At 36.4% G+C, this 18,548-nt stretch overlaps 1 protein-coding gene across 11 annotated transcripts in view; it reads left to right on the top strand.

Annotated features, from left to right (window-relative positions):
• Positions 1 to 18,548, top strand: part of TCF12 (transcription factor 12) — a 377,037-nt gene that overhangs the window by 275,979 nt on the left and 82,510 nt on the right. For all 11 annotated transcript variants that reach the window (XM_060618409.3, XM_060618411.3, XM_060618407.3 and 8 more), the window contains one exon: positions 15,886 to 16,021. In XM_060618409.3, coding sequence (XP_060474392.1) covers positions 15,886 to 16,021 — 136 coding nt within the window. The remainder of the gene's footprint in view (positions 1 to 15,885; positions 16,022 to 18,548) is intronic.

Below are 18,548 nucleotides of genomic sequence, written 5' to 3'. Positions count from 1 at the left end.
CTATGACTATCAGCCAAATATTCTCACCATCACCCCCCCTTTTTTTTTTATAAATGGTTTTATTACAACATAGCCATTCCCGTTCATTTACATATTGGCTATAGCTTCTTTCTTGGTACAAAGATGGAACTGAATAGTTAAAACAGACAATATGATGCACTAAACTTGAATGCTTTCTGTTTGGCCTTTATAGAACTGACCCTATTCCAGATAATGCATAATTTCCATCAAAAACACATTTTTTTCCTACACAGGTATGTGTTTCTGACAACTAGGAGAATCAGGAGCTTTCATATGTAGCAAATCCTATATTGACCTATTATTTCCCCAAGAGGTTTAATTAAACTAGTTGTTTTAAAGAACAGTTTGGATATTTCTTCCTAACAGCAAGCCTAATAATAAGGAACTTAGTTGGACCTTAGTCTTAGGCTGAATTATTAGAAACATATTATTTAGAATAAGGAAGTTCATATTGTATACCTTTCTGAGCATATGCATTTCAAAACAGGCAGAAGTAAACTAAAAATCACTTAGAGAATCTTGCAAATAAAATAATTTGCAACTCTAGCATATGGAAAGTGATTGAAGGACTGAGGACTGTTTAGTTTTAAAAAGACTTTCATGAGGTGTTTTTTTTTCCTTTTTAAGTATTTGTTTATTTTTGAGAGAGGGAGAGAGAGAGGGGGGCAGGGGCAGAGAGAATCCCAAGCAGGCTCCACACTGTCTGCAAGGAGCCCAAGACGGGGCTCAGACCCACAAACTGTGAGATCATGACCTGAGCTGAAACCAAGAGTCAGCTGCTTAACCAACTCAGCCACCCAGGCACCCTGATCCTGATTTTAACGTAATGTAAGAAGGAATGTTGTCATGGTATAGAGGATAGAATAGTCAACCTAGGTAGATAGTGACTTTATTGTCACTGGATGTTTTCAAGCACAGGCTAGACCTTCCCTTTACTGAAATTTTTATAATAGAGGGATTAGAGCATATGTTGTTTGATTGAAATAAAATACCTGAAAATGTTCTTTCAATTCTATGAGCTCTCTAGTGAAAAAGGTATGGATGATTCAGCTCAGATTAGAGACCAGAAATAACTATTAACCTATATAGTTTTATATGTTTTTAAATTTTTTTTAATGTTTATTTCTGAAGGAGAGAGAGCATTAGCGGGGGAGGGGCAGAGAGAGAGGGACACACAGGTTTCGAAGCAGGCTCCAGGCTCTGAGCTGTCAGCACAGAGCCCGATGTCAGGCTCAAACTCACGAGCTGTGAAATCATGACCTGAGCCAAAGTCGGAGGCTTAACAACAGACTGAGCCACCCAGACGCTCCAATGTGTTTTTAATTTTTATTCCAGTAGTACTCAGCAGACTAAATGTACAAGCAGACAACAAATGTTTGACTGGATAGATTACTGATAATAGTGATAATACATGTATACCTCAGAGGTACTGCAGGTTCAGTTCCAGATCAGTGCAATAAAGTGAGTCAGGTGAATTTTTTGCTTTCCCAGGGCATATAAAGTTATGTTTACATTATACTGTAGTCTGTTAAGTATGCAGTAGCATTATGCCTAAAAGAACAATGTACATACCTTAATTTCATCCATGAGGTTGGAATCAGCTTCTTCCAAACTCCCCTCCTGTTCACGTTGATAATTTGACCTCTTCCTGTGAATCATGAATGTTCTCAACAACATGTAGGATGGTCATTCCCTTCCAGAAGATTTTCATTTGACTTTGCACAGATCTTTCAGAGAGGAATTACAATCTATGGCAACCCTAGCCTTATGACATTTCTGTAATAATAAGCTTTGAAAGTCAGAATTACTCTTTGATCCATGGTTGCAGGTGAGCAAGCATGAGAACAACACTAATGTCATTGCACATCTCCATCAGAGCTCTTGGATGACCAGGTTCATTGTCAGTGAGCAATAATATTTTGAAAGGAATCTTTTTTTCTAAGAAGCAGGTCTCAACAGTGGGCTCAAAATATTCAGTAAACTGTGTAACCATGTAAACCATATTAACAGGTAGGCTGTCATCCAGACTTTGTCCCATTTACAGAGCACAGACAGAGCATATTTAGCATAACTTTTTTTAATATTTTTTTAATGTTTATTTTTTTTGAGAGAGAGAGACAAAGCATAAGCAGGGTAGGGGCAGAGAGATAGAGGGAGACACAGAATCCAAAGCAGGTTCCAGGCTCTGAGCCATCAGCACAAAGATCAATCTGGGGCTCCAACCCATAAACCACAACACAAGATCGTGATCTGTGCTAAAGTCGGATGCTTAACCAACTAAGCCACCTAGGTGCCCCTATTTAGCGTAATTCTTAAGGGCCCTGTGATTTTAATAATGGCAAGTGAGCATTGGCTTCAACTGGAAGTCACTAGCTGCATTAGCCCCTAACAAGAGACTTGGCCTGTTCTGTGTAAAGCTTTGAAGTTGGGCATTGACTTTTCTTCTCCAGGTATGTAAGTCCTAGATGGCAACATCTTCTGATAGAAGCCTGTTTCATCTCCATTGAAAATTTGTTGCTTAGTGTAAACACCTTCATTAATTATCTTAGCTAGATCTTCTGGATAACTTTCTACAGCTTCTATATCAGGACTTGTTGCTTCACCTTGCACTTTTATATTACAGAGGTGGCTTCTTTCCTTAAACTTTATGAACCAACTTCTGCTAACTTCATACTTTTCGTTTGCATCCTCCTCAAGTCTCTCAGCCTTCATAGAATTGAGGTGAGTTAGGGCTTTGCTTTGGATTATGCAGTATTGTAGCTGGTTTGATCTTCTGTCCAGACCACTAAAACTTTCCACCTATCAGCATTAAGGCTATTTGGCTTTCTTACCATTCATGTGTTCACTGGAGTAGCACTTCTAATTTCCTTAAGAATTTTTCCTTTGGTATTCATAGGAAATTCATGGTATTCATGGTATTCATACCTTGGCTAACTATTTGGTACAACTGGCTTAGATTTCATCCTATCTCCACATTTGACATGCTCTCCTCACTAAGCTTAGTCATTTCTAGCTTTTGATTTGAAGTGAGAGATGTGTGACTCTTCGTTTCACTTGAACATTTAGAGGCCATTGTTGGGTTATTAATTGGCCTAACTTGAATATTGTTGTGTCTCAAGGAATAAAGTGGCTCAAGGAGAGGGAAAGAGACAGAAGAATGACTGGTCAGTGGAGCAGTCAGAACACAGCATTTATTGATTAAATTCACCCTCTTACATGGACACAGCTCATGGTACCCCAAGACAATTACAGTATAACCTTAAGAAATACAGTAATAATGAAGAAGTTTGAAACATTGCAAGAATTACCAAAATATGACACAGAGACACAAAGTTAGCAAATGCTGTTGGAAAAATGGTACCTGTGGACTTGCTCGACAGAAGCAACATATATATATAAAACCAGGATAATAACCTGCAATTTGTAAAACATGCAGTATCTGCAAAGTACAATAAAATGAGGTATGCCTAAACAAACATAAGGGGTAGCGTATATCACATATTTACTAGTGTCAGGCATTGTGCTAAGCACCTTACAGACATTTCATATGGTCCTTGCAGTACTCTATGACAAAAGTGTTGCCACTGCTGTTGCTGTTATTCTTCTCCATTTGACAACGGAGGAACCTGAAGCCTCAGGAATTATGTAATTTATCCAAGGTTTCATAGCTGGTAAATGGTTAAGGATAGAAGAATTGAAGTAGTAATGAGATAATGGTTCAAGTGATAGACTATGTGGGATAGTTTTCAAAGGAAGGAAATGAAACCATAATTAAACTTAGGGACTGGGGGGAGGGGTGTGGGGGGAAGGTCAAGCTATTGGATATCTTGAGGGATGCATGGGTGGCTCAGTCAGTTAAGCATCTGACTTTTGGTTCAGGTCATGATCTTGTGGTTTGTGAGTTCTAACCCCACGTTGGGCTCTCTGCTGTCAGTGCAGAGCCTGCTTCGGATCCTCTGTCCCCCTCTGTCTCTGCCCCTCCCCTGCTTGCATGCACGTGCACTCACCCTCAAAATTAAGCATTTAAAAACAAAAAGATACATGAGGAGGCTGGCTGGCTCAAGGCAGTTAAGCGTCCAACTTCAGCTCAGGTCACTATCTCACAGTTTGTGAGTTCAAGCCCCACATCAGGCTCTGTGTTGACAGCTCAGAGCCTGGAGCCTGCTTCAGGAAGGGCCTGGCCCTTCCTCTGCTTGCACTCTGTATCTCAAAAATAAGTAAACATTAAAAAAAATTGTTTTTAAACAAAAAGATACTGGATATCTTGAGACAAAAAAAAAAGTGCAGTAAGTAGTAAAGAAGTTATGGTGTTGTAAAAATAGGTCATGTCATACTACCCAAAGCTATCTACACATTCAATGCAATCCCAATCAAAATTGCACCAGCATTCTTCTCGAATGCTTTAGGATTGAACAAGCAATCCTAAAATTCATATGGAACCACAAAAGGCCCCGAATAGCCAAAGTAATTTTGAAGAAGAAGACCAAAGCAGGAGGCATCACAATCCCAGACTTTAGCCTCTACTACAAAGCTGTAACCATCAAGACGGCATGGTATTGGCACAAAAACAGACACATAGACCAATGGAATAGAATAGAAACCCCAGAACAAGACCCACAAACGTATGGCCAACTCATCTTTGACAAAGCAGGAAAGAACATCCAATGGAAAAAAGACAGTCTCTTTAACAATTGGTGCTGGGAGAACTGGACAGCAACATGCAGAAGGTTGAAACTAGACCACTTTCTCACACCATTCACAAAAATAAACTCAAAATGGATAAAGGACCTGAATGTGAGACAGGAAACCATCCAAACCCTAGAGGAGAAAGCAGGAAAAGACCTCTCTGACCTTAGCCGTAGCAATCTCTTACTTTACACATCCCCAAAGGCAAGGGAATTAAAAGCAAAAGTGAACTACTGGGACCTTATGAAGATAAAAAGCTTCTGCACAGCAAAGGAAACAACCAACAAAACTAAAAGGCAGCCAACAGAATGGGAAAAGATATTTGCAAATGATATATCGGACAAAGGGCTAGTATCCAAAATCTATAAAGAGCTCACCAAACTCCACACCTGAAAAACAAATAACCCAGTGAAGAAATGGGCAGAAAACATGAAGAGACACTTCTCTAAAGAAGACATCCGGATGGCCAACAGGCACATGAAAAGATGCTCAACGTCGCTCCTCATCAGGGAAATACAAATCAAAACCACACTCAGATATCACCTCACACCAGTCAGAGTGGCCAAAATGAACAAATCAGGAGACTATAGATGCTGGAGAGGATGTGGAGAAACGGGAACCCTCTTGCACTGTTGGTGGGAATGCAAATTGGTGCAGCCACTCTGGAAAACAGTGTGGAGGTTCCTCAAAAAATTAAAAATAGACCTACCCTATGACCCAGCAGTAGCACTGCTAGGAATTTACCCAAGGGATACAGGAGTACTGATGCATAGGGACACTTGTGCCCCAATGTTTATAGCAGCACTCTCAACAATAGGCAAATTATGGAAAGAGCCTAAATGTCCATCAACTGATGAATGGATAAAGAAATTGTGGTTTATATACACAATGGAGTACTACATGGCAATGAGAAAGAATGAAATATTGCCCTTTGTAGCAACATGGATGGAACTGGAGAGTGTGATGCTAAGTGAAATAAGCCATACAGAGAAAGACAGATATCATATGGTTTCACTCTTATGTGGATCCTGAGAAACTTAACAGAAACCCATGGGGGAGGGGAAGGAAAAAAGAAAAGAGGTTAGAGTGGGAGAGAGCCAAAGCATAAGAGACTGTTAAAAACTGAGAACAAACTGAGGGTTGATGGGAGGTGGGAGGGAGGGCAGGGTGGGTGATGGGTATTGAGGAGGGCACCTTTTGGGATGAGCGCTGGGTGTTGTATGGAAACCAATTTGACAATAAACTTCATATATTGAAAAAAAAAATAGGTCATGTCAGAGTTGAATATTGGACTTAAAATTTCAGGAGTTAGGGGTTTCCAGTACCTACAGCATCCTTTTGGCAGTAAATTAGTTGATGGAAAGAGCACCTGGGTGGCTCAGTCAGCAGAGCATCCATCTGACTCTTGATCTCAGGGTACAGAGTTCAAGCCCCACATTGGGCCTGGGCCTACCTTTAAAAAAAAAAAAAAAAAAAAGTAGATTAGTTGATGGTGATAGGAGGAATCCTGGAGTCAGGAATGTTAAAAAGACATAAAAGTGGCTATGGATCAGTGTCGAAGCTCTCCAAGAGATGATTACCTCATTAAGTAGCCTGTGAAGAGGCTATGCCTACTGGTATTCAGTAGGTATTCAGAATATGTTTGAATCTGAATCCTGTGATATAGGAAGGAAATATATTACCAGGATAATAAGCCATCAGCTACCTGCAGAGGGAGCTTCTGAGTCTGGAACATAGGTAAAATAAATTACTTTGTGGAAGGAAAGTCTCATTTTAAAGTATCAGGCAGTAGGCAAGTTTAATTTCCTACTTTGATTAAAAGGCCAGAGAGAAATGATGCATAGGTATTTGGCAGGGAAAAAAACCTCATTTTTGTTCTCTCCATAAAACTTGCTAATTATACTTTTGGTGGTACTCATTGCTCTTTGGATACATTGTTTAAAAGTCAGTTTAGGGGCACACGGGTGGCTCAGTCAGTTAAACTTCGGACTTTTGATTTCGGCTCAGGTCACAGTCTCAGCTTCATGAGATTGAGTCCTGCATCAGGCTCTGCACTGACATTGTAGAGCCTGCTTAAGTTTTTTCTCTCCCTCTCTTTCTGCCCCATCCCTGCTCGCATGCATGCTTGCACATTCTCTCTCAAAATAAATAAATAAATATTAAAATAAATAAGTAATAAAAGTCAATTTATTCTTCGGGCGCCTGGGTAGCTCAGTTGGCTGAGTGTCCAGGTCAAGATCTCGTAGTTCACGAGTCTCACAGTTTGTGACTTTGAGTCCCACATTGGACTCGCTGCTTTCAGTGCCAAAGCTATCAGCACAGAACCTACTTTGGATCTTCTGTCCCCCTCTCTCTGTGCCTCTCAGTTGCTTGCGCGCGCGCGCTCTCTCTCCCTCTCTCTCTCTCAAAAATTAACATTTTTTTAAAAGTCAGTTTATCCTTTTGCAAACTGATTTCAGAAGAAAAGAGTATATTAAATAATGGCTAGAGATTAGACACCATCTCAGGGGGGAAAAATGAAAAAAGAGGTGACCACAGCCTGGGCATTACATGATTATAAGATATTGTTGTCAATTGTAGGGTCTGTATAACAAGAAGTGAATAATGGTAGAATAAGTAAAGCAGGAGCAGCAGAATACTGGAAGTTAAGTGAAGCTGGGTGAAAGGTATAGGAAGGTTCATTATATTGGAGGGTTTTTTCTATTTTTGTTTATATTTGAAAATTCCCAAAATAAAAAGCTTAACTTTTTGAAGATGTTCCAGTATAGGATGTTTCAGTTCAAAAAGTATTTCATACCTAACTATATGCCTACTACTGTATTGTATTTTATGTTATTCTTAATTGTATTTTTCAAAATACAAGGGACTGGGAAGAGAAGGTACTCATTTACTGGCATTAAAGGGAAAAGGAGTGACTTCTTAGTATCAACTCTGCTGAAAATCTTAGGACTCCATAATACCATTTCCACAAAAGCAAAAGAGAAATGATACTTCTTTATCTCCTGTTCTTTTAATGTGGGTTAGCACCTCACAGAGCAGGTTCCTTTTTATTCACACAAAAAATAAATAAATAAAATAAAAGGTTCAAAGGCACACTGGTAGCTTTGCAGGAAGACTTAAGAGAACCCTATTTAACAAGGAAGTTTCTAACTTCAGACACTCAGAAAAACTCACTTAGGAAGAAGATGGGCTTAGAGTATGCTCACTGCTGACCTCTTGAGAGTCTGCTTTCAAGAAATCCCTTATAGCATTTGGAAGTAGGCACTCTCTTTATGGAAGCCTATAAAAACCTAAAAGAAAGTCATTCTTTTTGCATATTTGTAATTACTTAAATACTGGGTGTATTAAAATTGTTTTTAATGGTTTTCATTATAGTTTTCTTTTTATTCCCCAAAGTCTTCCTTTGTTGATCTCTATCCCATATTTTCTTCCTACTCAATAATCTTTTCATTGGCTGATGTAGGATTTGAGAGAAAAGTTCAGACAAAAATTAGTGAAAATGATACATTAAGATGGTAAAATTTCCCTCTGTTACTGATAATTAAATGAGATTGGGAAACTCAAACTGCTAAGATTACCATGTTTTACTAATTTAATAGTACATAGGTAGTTTCTTAAAGATTGGGCTGATTGCGTTGGCAGCATGTGTTTGATGGATGACTGTCATTATCTTCTCAAACCTGCCTGACACTCTAAGTATAGAAAATGATAATTAAATTTTCAAGAGACCATGTTGAGATTATAAGATTTAGGGCTTGTAAAAGAACAAGCATAACAGTTGGCTAGTGGTGGTTGGTATGTTTTTATTGACCTGGGGGAAGGAATAGAAACATCTCAGGTTTTCTTTTACTTTGTTTCCCTGTATAGTCTCCCCTCCCCCTCAATTAATGTATTGTCCAAAGTGTTGGTAATGACTTGGAACTATTCAGGTTGCACAAAGCATTTAATGAAATCTTGCCTTAGACAAAACACTAGAGAGGATCATAATTAATGTCTCATTTTCTGCCAGTTGCTATTGATTACTCATTCAAGATCCCTTTGTTCTCAGAATGATAACAACTGTAGTTTGCATCACTATCTAATGAGATTCTCAGGATAGAATTCTTTAACAACATGCTGATAATTGCTAACATATCCCTGGAATTTCAATGTAAATGAATTTGCATCATAATACAATTATTTCACAATATCTGTATTTTCCAAATTCAAAATTTATTAGTCTGTTTTTTTAATTATTTGTAAAAAATTAACAGAAGACTGATATAATATTAAAGCCCTACATTTATATTTTGCCCTGAGTACCCCTTTACCCTCTGAGTTTTTTATTTGATCATGAGTGGCTTCTTTGTCACTCTCCACTTCCCTGTCTTAATCTCGGAAACCTTAAGTGAGTGGACTTACAGCTAAACTGTATTGTGGTATTTCTCAGTTAAAAAAACAATTACAAATATGGTAATACTATACTGATTCTGCTCTCAGAACGATTTTGTTTCTTCATCCCTCAGTGACAAAGGAAATACGTGGTACCGTTTAAAGAATTCAACTGAGAAATTTTAATAGTTTATGTTCTCTGTTTTATCATGATTGCGTTCTATACTTTTTTATTGTTTTAATTAGTACACTCTCCTCTCCAGAAGACAAACCTGAGAACAGCTGCTTGCCTTTATATATTAAAACTGCGTACCATTTCAGGACTGTAATATAGACATAAAATTAAAGAATTCTGTAAAATGTAGACAGCAGAGGTTCCATGAGTCCATATTAAATATTAAACATTTTTTACAGTGTGCAACTATAACATACTTTGTATCTTATTTTTCTAGAAAACAAATCAGTAATGAATTAGTGCTTCAAAGTTTTAGTCATAAAATGAGGCTAACAATTTTTGATATAGTGTTAATTAATTTAACCTTATTAATTAATAAGTCCTTATTTAATCTGAAGTTATAAATGGATATGAAATTATATTTTAGTACATTGTTTGGGCCAAGCCATTTAATGGTTAAAAGCAGTTCTGAGGAAGTAAGTTTATGTTTATCAAGATTTCAGACACTTTCCCTTTTAAGGGTAAAGAATATCCAAATTACCGCATTGTGGTTCTGAATCCTCTGGGCTGCTAAACCCCACCATTTTTATATAGGATATTCTTCTGATTTCCTATGAAATCACATTTAGAGTACCTTCCAAGATACTTAAGAAGTTACATTAATAAATGATGTTGGTCAAACTCACTACTTTATTCCTCTCCTTTACTTTTTGGTCACCATGAAGACTTACACTGAATAGTCTTTTCAATTTAACATTTTAGAGTCAGGGTTTCTTGGCATGTGAAGAGGGAGGAAGAATATATATTATATATATATATATATATATATATATATATATATAATATATATAATATATATATAATATATGTAATATATATAATATATATTACATATATGTATTATATATTATATATATAATATAATATATATAACATATATGTGCGTGTGTGTGTGTGTATATCTACATATATTACATGTATTATACATAGGGTACTAAAATTCCACATAAAGAAATGGGAGTTTTTATTTATACGCTAGAGGTTTGTCATACATAATTTAAAATGAAACTTTACTGTAGTTTTTCGTACAATAATCTAGGCTGTATTAGTGTTTCTGGGATGAACCTTAATTGATTATTCTTCAGTAATTAGATACATTTTTCACAGTTGAGGTTTTAGATGACTATTAAAAAGATTATTTTCTAAGACTGTGTTAAGAAATGTAGTGCTCTGTCATTTCGGAAAACTAATTCTGCCTTGAATAACATGGCTTGGCAGAATAAAACTGCTTTGCCTAGTTCTGTATCCTCTGGGATTGTGTATTCTTTTTGCTTGTACCTTCAGGACAAGATCAGTGGCAATCAATAATGCTTCTCGTTAGTTTTTAAGCAGGCAGGAAAATCAATAATATGAACTGATACATAATTTTATTTTAAGAGAAATAAACTAGTTTATTATTTGTGCTTTAGTGTTACCAAAATATTTGAAGAATCAAAGAAAAGAAAAATACTTTATAAGTGATATAATATCAAAATATTAGGCTCATATAGTTTAGCCCTTGATTTTTTTTTTAATCACTTTCCATTAGATTCATGGGTATTATTTCCTAGATTGCCAAGTCCTCATGGAGAAAACATTGTCTTAAACTTCTTTTGTATTTCTTGTAGTACTGAACAATTCATTTTAATTAATAGGATAAAATATTCTGTGTTCTTAAAAAGAAACAATTTCTCCTACATATAGATCAAGATACAAATTGAACAGGGAAAAATGGTTATTTCTATGATTAAGACAACTAAGTGAAGAACATCTTCTATGGGTTTTTTTTTTAGCATTAATATTCACTGTGGAACAAGAATACAGACTATTTGCTAACTGTATCTCCATATTTACCTATACTAAGGAGAAAGGTTTATTAACGTTATTGGTAAAAGTAAACTTTTCTCCTAAAAAATTTTATTCTTCTTCCTTTCTTCCATGCATGTGTACAGAATCTACCAGTATGTATTCTATAGATAATACAGCTTTAGGATTATAATCCACAAAGTCATTTACAGGTCACTTAAATGTTTTGAAGTTCATGGTCTTACATATGGTAATTAGGTTCCTGAACTATTGTAGAAGTCTTCTTCATATTGAAGAAGGAAACTCTTAAGCAGACATAGATTCAAATTAGGGTTGTACTACTTGTTATCTGTATAACATATAATTTATATAATGAGATTGCAGTAAATATTAACTAAGATGGTACATTTGTAAGTATGCTTGTCGATCCTTGATATTTATTCTGATTTTCTCCAACTTTTTATTTTGAAAAATTACAAACTCACAGAAAAGGTACAAGAATAATAAAGTGAATATTTATGCGCTCTTAATGAAATTTCATCAGTATTTCACCACACTTGTGCGTACACATTCCTTTTCTTTCACTTAGTATGTGTATGTGTTTGTATCCTACACATGAGTTTATACACACAAATACACATCTGCTGAATCATTTTCAGAATAAGTTGGCATTTTTCTATTTATTCTTGATTTAGATTAATACAGTTTGAATCTGTCACACTCCTTTTTGGATTTAGCCTTTAATTGTCAACCCTCTCTCTAGGGGCCTGTCCATTCTCTTTCCAATTTCTAACATCCAATAGCCTTTGGGAGTTGTAATTCAGCTTAGATGCAGGGCAAACAAGGTCTTCTTACTTAGGATAAAGAGTTTGTGCCCAGAAAACAGAATATGAAATGTCATTCACCTTATTTTCATTCTTTCATGGAATGAAAAAAGTAAAGTGGAAGGAAGGATATAAAATTTTCCCTTTTTGCAGATGGTATGATCTTATATATACAGAATCCACCGTAAAGCTATTTGAGCTAATAAACAAATCTACTATAGTTGCAAGATTCAAGATCAAAAACTAGTTGTACTTCTGTACACTAATAATCAACAAACCAAAAATAAAATTAAGCCACCAACTCCATTTAGCATCCAAAAGAATAAAATACCTAGGAATAGGGGCTCCTGGGTGGCTCATTGGGTTTAGCATCTGACTCTTGATTTTGGCTCACAGTTCAAGCCGAACAGTTCAGCTCACAGTTCATGAGTTCAAGCCCCACACTTTCTCTCTTTCAAATAAACTTCTTATAAAGCTACCTAGGAATAAATTTAACTACAAAGTGTCAGACATATATACTGGAAACTACAAAGCATTGCTAAAAGAAATTACAGAAGACCGAAATTACAGATTCAGTGTTCATCAGTCAGAAAACTTAATGTTGTTAAGATGGCAAAACTCCCCAAAGCAATCTTCAGATTCAGTGCAGCCCCTATCACAATTCCAGTGGCATCTTTTTGCAGAAATGGAAAAGTTGATCCTGAAATTTTCTGTATAATTTCAAAGAACCCCAAATAGTGAAAACAGTATTAAAAAAGAAGAATAAAGTTAGAGTATACACACTTTTCATTTTCAAAACTTACTACAAAGCTACAGTATAGAACTGGTACAAGGTGGACATACAGACAAATGAGATAGAATTGAGAGTCCAGAAATAAACCCAAATATCTATAAGCAATTGATTTTCAGCAAAGGATGCCAAGACCACTGAATAAGGAAATATTACTTTTTTCAACAAATGGTACTAACACAACTGGATATCCACATTCAAAAGAATGAAGGTGGACCTCTACCTTCTACCAACCATATACAAAAATTAACCCAAAATGGATCAGTGATCTAGGTGTGAGCTGAAACTATATACTCTTAGAAAAAAATATAGGGTTAAATCTTCACTATCTTGAATTTGGCATTAGATTCTTAGATGTGACGTCAAAAGCATGACAAAAGAAAAAAATTAAGATAAATTAAACTTCATCAAAATTAAAAACTTGGACATTAAGAGGTAAAAAGACAGCCTACAAAATGGGACATGCAAATCATGTGTCTGGTAGGTGTCTAGTATTCAAAACATAATGTATAAGAACTCTTTTCTTTTAATGTTTATTTATTTTGAGAGAGAGAGCACACGTGCATGAGCAGGGGAGGGAAAAAGAGAATTCCAAGCAGGTTCTGCACTGTCAGCACAGACCCCAACACGGGGCTTGATCTCACGAACTGTGAGATCATGACCTGAGCCAAAATCAAGAGTTGCTTGCTTAACTGAGCCACCCAGGTGCCCCGGTGTATAAGAACTCTTACAATATAACAGTAGGAACACAACCCAATTTAAAAATGGTCAAAGGGCTTGAATAGATGTTTTTCTAAAGAAGACAATACAAAGGGCCATCAGGCCCATGAAGAGATACCCAACATCATTAATCATTCGGGAAATGGTAGTCAAAACCACAATAAGATACTAGTCCATACTAGTATGGCTACAATTAAAAACAAAAAACTAGTAAGAAGTGTTGATAAGGATGTGATTGGAATCCTCATACATTGCTGGTGGGAATGTAAAATGGCCCAGCCATTGTGGAAAACAGTTTGCCAGTTCCTCAAAGAGTTAAAGATAGAATTGCCATATGACTCAGCATTTCCACTCCTAAATATTACCCAAAAGAATTGAAAACAAGTATTCAAATAAATGCCCATACACACATGTTCATAGCAACACTATTCACAGTAGTCCAAAGCGAGAAACAACCAATGTGTCCCATTAGTGAATAAATGAATAAACAAATTATAGTATGTCTATACAATGGAATATTATTCAGCCCTACAAAGGAATGAAATACTGATACAAACTACAACGTGGATACACTTCAAAAACGTGTGAAGTGAGAGAAGCCAGACACAAAAGGTCACATATGATTCCAATTATATGAAATACTCAGAATAGGGAAATTCATAGAGACAGCAGATTAGTGGTTGCAGAGGCTAGAGGAATGGAAGTAACTGTTTAATGGGTACAGGGTTTCCTTTGGAGGTGATAAAAATGTTCTGGAACTAGATGGTGATGGTCATATAATGAATATACCAGATATCACTAGTTGGAAACTTTGCAGTGGTTATCTTTATGTTATATGAATTTGTGCCTTTTTAAAGCTGAAACACAAGTTATTTAAAATCATTAAATAGCGTGATAAACTGAAAAGAGAGTTTTTCTTGATTATTAGAATAGAGGCAGGAACTGGGCTACTGATGACTTCTATTACAAAGTTCTACTGATTCTTTCTGACCAGAGCGGAGGTTTATTTGTTAGTACCTTTCTGATATTCATGAGTATGGTCATGGCAGGTATTAAATATGGGGTAGGAGAGTAGTATATGTATCAGAGGAATCAATAGCCCTTTTCACATGAGAGCATCCGCTCAACTGTATCCAGCACCTTTTCCAGTTGAAATCTTTTCCCCTCAGCTACCAGAAGGCTTGGAACCAAATTCTGCCAAGTTAACTTCATTTGCTTTATGATAGGGTCACTGGTTTAGTAGGTCAGGGCTGCTGAATCTCTGGGTTTCAGTGAAGCACTTGATAAAGTTTCATGCCATTGTAGCATACCTTAGGGATCTCCTCGGGCTTGTCATCCTCATGTCTTCTTTTGGTCCCATTTTTTATGCCCCAGTACTAAAAAGGCTAGCAAATGCATTGGTTAACAGACTCAGAATCTAAAACAGATAGAAATGATAAAATATAATGAGATTAATTTGATCAGGTAAATGTTAACTGTTGTACTTGGAACTAAAAAAAACAACTGAAAAAGGTAACCATTGGAGGGACAAGACTTAATAGCAACATATGCAATAAAGAGTAACAGCGTGTGATCACTCCTAACCTCTTAATATGAGCTAGCACAAATGGGTTGTTTAAATGTAGTGTTGAAAATGACTCTGCACTAATCAGGTCACATCTGGGGCATTGTCGTCCATTCCATTTTACAAGACACTTTGACAAACTGAAGATAAATCCAGAGGTCTTATGTCAGAGATGATGAGGATTACATTCAAACCCCCATGTCATGAAGCACAGTTGAAGGACACAGGAATGGCTTGTCCTGAAAATATTGGCAGTCTTCAAACAATGAAAACTATCCTAAAAGAAAAAAAAGAAGAAAGAACAGAATTGACTGCCTTGTATGGTCATGAAAGCATTCAAGCAAAGACTTGGTGGTCATTTTTCAGAAGTCTTCTTGATGATTAAAGGGTGAAACCACATAGTAACTAAAGTGTGTTTCAACCTTAAGATTGTTTAGATCTACATAATTACTAGGAATTAGGTAACGTGAGGATGAGGATGAGGAAAGAGAGAACATGTAAGTTTATTTTTTTAATGTTTATTTTTGAAAGAGAGAGAGCAGGGGAGGTGCAGAGAGAGAGAGGGAGACAGAATCCGAAGCAGGCTTGGAGCTTTCGGCGCAGAGCTGGATGCAGGGATCAGACTCACAAACCGTGAGATCATGACCTGAGCCGAGGTTGGATGCTTAACTGACTGAGCCACTCCACACGCCCCGAGGAAATATAGGTTTAAGCCAATGTTCTAATAAACCATCGTTCAAATATTTATTAGATGCATCTAATTCAAGGCATTGTTGAAGGCATTAGCATCCTCTGAATAACCATCTGAATAACTCAGAAGTGGTGACATTTTCCCATTTGAGTTGGTATCAGTGGGAAAATAACTTGTTTCCTTGGCTTTGTTTTATAGTCTAGTCTCCTGAGACAAGATCTAGGGCTTGGAAGCCCAGCACAGCTGTCTTCTTCAGGAAAACCTGGAACACCATACTACTCGTTCTCTGCTACAAGTTCCAGGAGAAGACCACTCCATGACTCTGCAGCACTTGGTAAGCGTGCGTTGTACAACAAACCCTGTCTTAACAAATGTTTTTTTTTTTTTAACCCCTTAGTCTTTACTTCTGGCTGTACTTTTATTTAGAAGAAATTTGGTTTCTTAGGTATCATGTTGATAGTAGAGATTATTTGCATAAAATGATGTATCTGTTAGATACTTAATAAAAAATCAATTTAGTACTCTTGTTTGGTCACCATAAGAGGAACTAAATAGTGAAAATGGGACTGGTTTTTCCTATTATAATAAAAATGTTATGTGCTAATATTAACACCTTATTTTTTACTAAGATTGATAATAATGCTGAACAGTTTACAAAGTGGTTTTATATACTTTCTCATCTCATTAGTATAACAGACCTGCTAGTCAGTAGATGTAATACTAGATTTAACATAAACTGAGGCTCAGGAGGACACATTCATATAATTAGTAGGTGGTTTCCCCAGGATAAAATTAAGATTTTCTGACTCCACGTCCAATATTTTTTGCATATTAGTTGCTTCTACTCCCCAATTTTTTAAAAGTTGAGATAAAATCAATCATATTAAAATTCACAATTCAGTGATATTTAGTACATTCATAGTGCTGTGCAGCTGTCGTCTCGCTCTCCTTTCAAAACATCACCTCAATAGGAAACTCTGCACCTATTAAATTTTGAACTCTCATTTTCTTTAGCTCCCTTCTTTATGTCTTGTACATAGCCTAACCAGGCCAGTCTGTTTTGTGTTGCTGCTGCAGCAAGCCTCAGGTATACTCTTAACACCTTATCCAAGCAGTGTTTAAATGTGGGTATTTTTGGTGATTCCTACCAGGGAATCCTTTGTACAAGAAAATTGAAGTTGTACAGGCTGTTTATAATCAAAGATATGGCAGCTTTTGAAATAAATATTGCCCACTAAAAGAAACTATGCCATAGTTATTTATTCCACAAATACTTGTTGACTGCTTTCAATTCATGTATCTACCTTCTGTCAAACCTAGAGTTTTGTGCAGTAGCCCTAGTCCCTGGGTCTAGAGTATGCTTGAGGGTATAAAAGGGCAAAGATGGTCATGTTTGGAATAGAGAGCTCTGACTAGATGTGCCCCCCTCTCAGCATTATGGGTGATTTAGTATATGTATTGATGAAGTAAGCCCAGATGATTTAGACCAGTATACTGTTTGTTACTAAAGAAATGATAAATTGTAAAGCATCTTTCCTCCATCTTTATGACTTTTGTTTCCTATCAAATGAGTTAGGGTAGGAACATTCATGAGTCTAGATGTGTCAGTGTCACTCTCGAGAAATATCTTGTTAGTATGTTATGTAAGCACATACTATAACAAAAAGCACTAATATGGACCAATATACTATTACTAAAAGTTCAGGAAGCTAAGCAACTGAGCTGAGGCTTAGTACCCAGGGAGGCCCACTCATTTCCTATGTGAATAACATTTATCATTATTATCATTCCATTCTTCATTGTTACTTCTCACTCAGCCACTCTTTCTTGGCGTTGCAGTTATTCCTAAAATCTCAGAGTTGAAAGGACTTCAGAGGTCATCTACACCCACCTCAGCATCTTCTCAAGCTAGTTAGATGCTTTAGGAAATCAACATTTTGCAAAACAGCATCTAGCTATTTAATTTATAAACACTTTGCCACAGAATTTAATATAAACTAATCATAACAGCTAAAATTTATTGTCACTGTCTGTTGCACACTGTCCTGAACATCTTTCACGTATTATCTTTATTACAATAACTCTAAAAGGTGGTATTCCCTTTTCACATCTTAGCAGCTGAAGCTCAAAGAGGGTAAAAGTAACTTGCCCACGTTCACATAGCTGCTGTATGGTGCAGCTGAAATTTGAATCCAGCCAGCTTACTCTCTTAACTGTTACAGTTTGCAACCCCTCGGAAGTGAACTATGAATCCCGAACTCATGATTTTAAATACGACATTATACAAGTAATTGTGTAGTGACAGCCAATGGTGAGATAAAAATATAAAAGAAAAATTTATATTCACATTGGAAGAAAAAACTGTCCTAAACTAAATAGCAACATCTTCTGGTGGTAATTAATCCAAAATAGATTGATGAGCTCCCCACTGACAGGAGCGGTTCAGTTGACTCTCTCGGCATGGAGTATGAGTTTTGCTCAAGGGATGCTGTTTTTATTAGTTGTAAAGAGTTGGGTTCTAGAAAAGCCTCACAAAGAACAAAAAAATTTGCTTCTAAGTTTTATAAATACAGAGTGTGCCAGATGTTGTTTATCTTTGGCACTTTTGTTTCAAGGAAATATAGGCTGCCTCTTGGTGTAGGGACTTAGATGGTAATGAATGCTTTCCCCCCCTTTGTATTGTATAAATTTTTTCCACATGCTACACATGCTTATAAAGTTGCTTTCTTAGCTTTGCAGCTTCCTGGAATAGTCACTGTAAAGATTCCCAGCCCTAATTTAAATGAATTTCATTCTTTCTTAAACAACCGTGTGTCTTATTATGTCGTATCATTTATGACCCAGGAAAATATCATGCATGT

This window comes from Panthera onca, chromosome B3, assembly GCF_046562875.1.
Source record: "Panthera onca isolate mPanOnc1 chromosome B3, mPanOnc1 haplotype 2, whole genome shotgun sequence".
NCBI classification, from domain to species: Eukaryota; Metazoa; Chordata; class Mammalia; order Carnivora; family Felidae; genus Panthera; species Panthera onca.
Note: the sequence above shows the minus strand (reverse complement) of the source record. Positions and strands in the feature narration are given on the sequence as shown.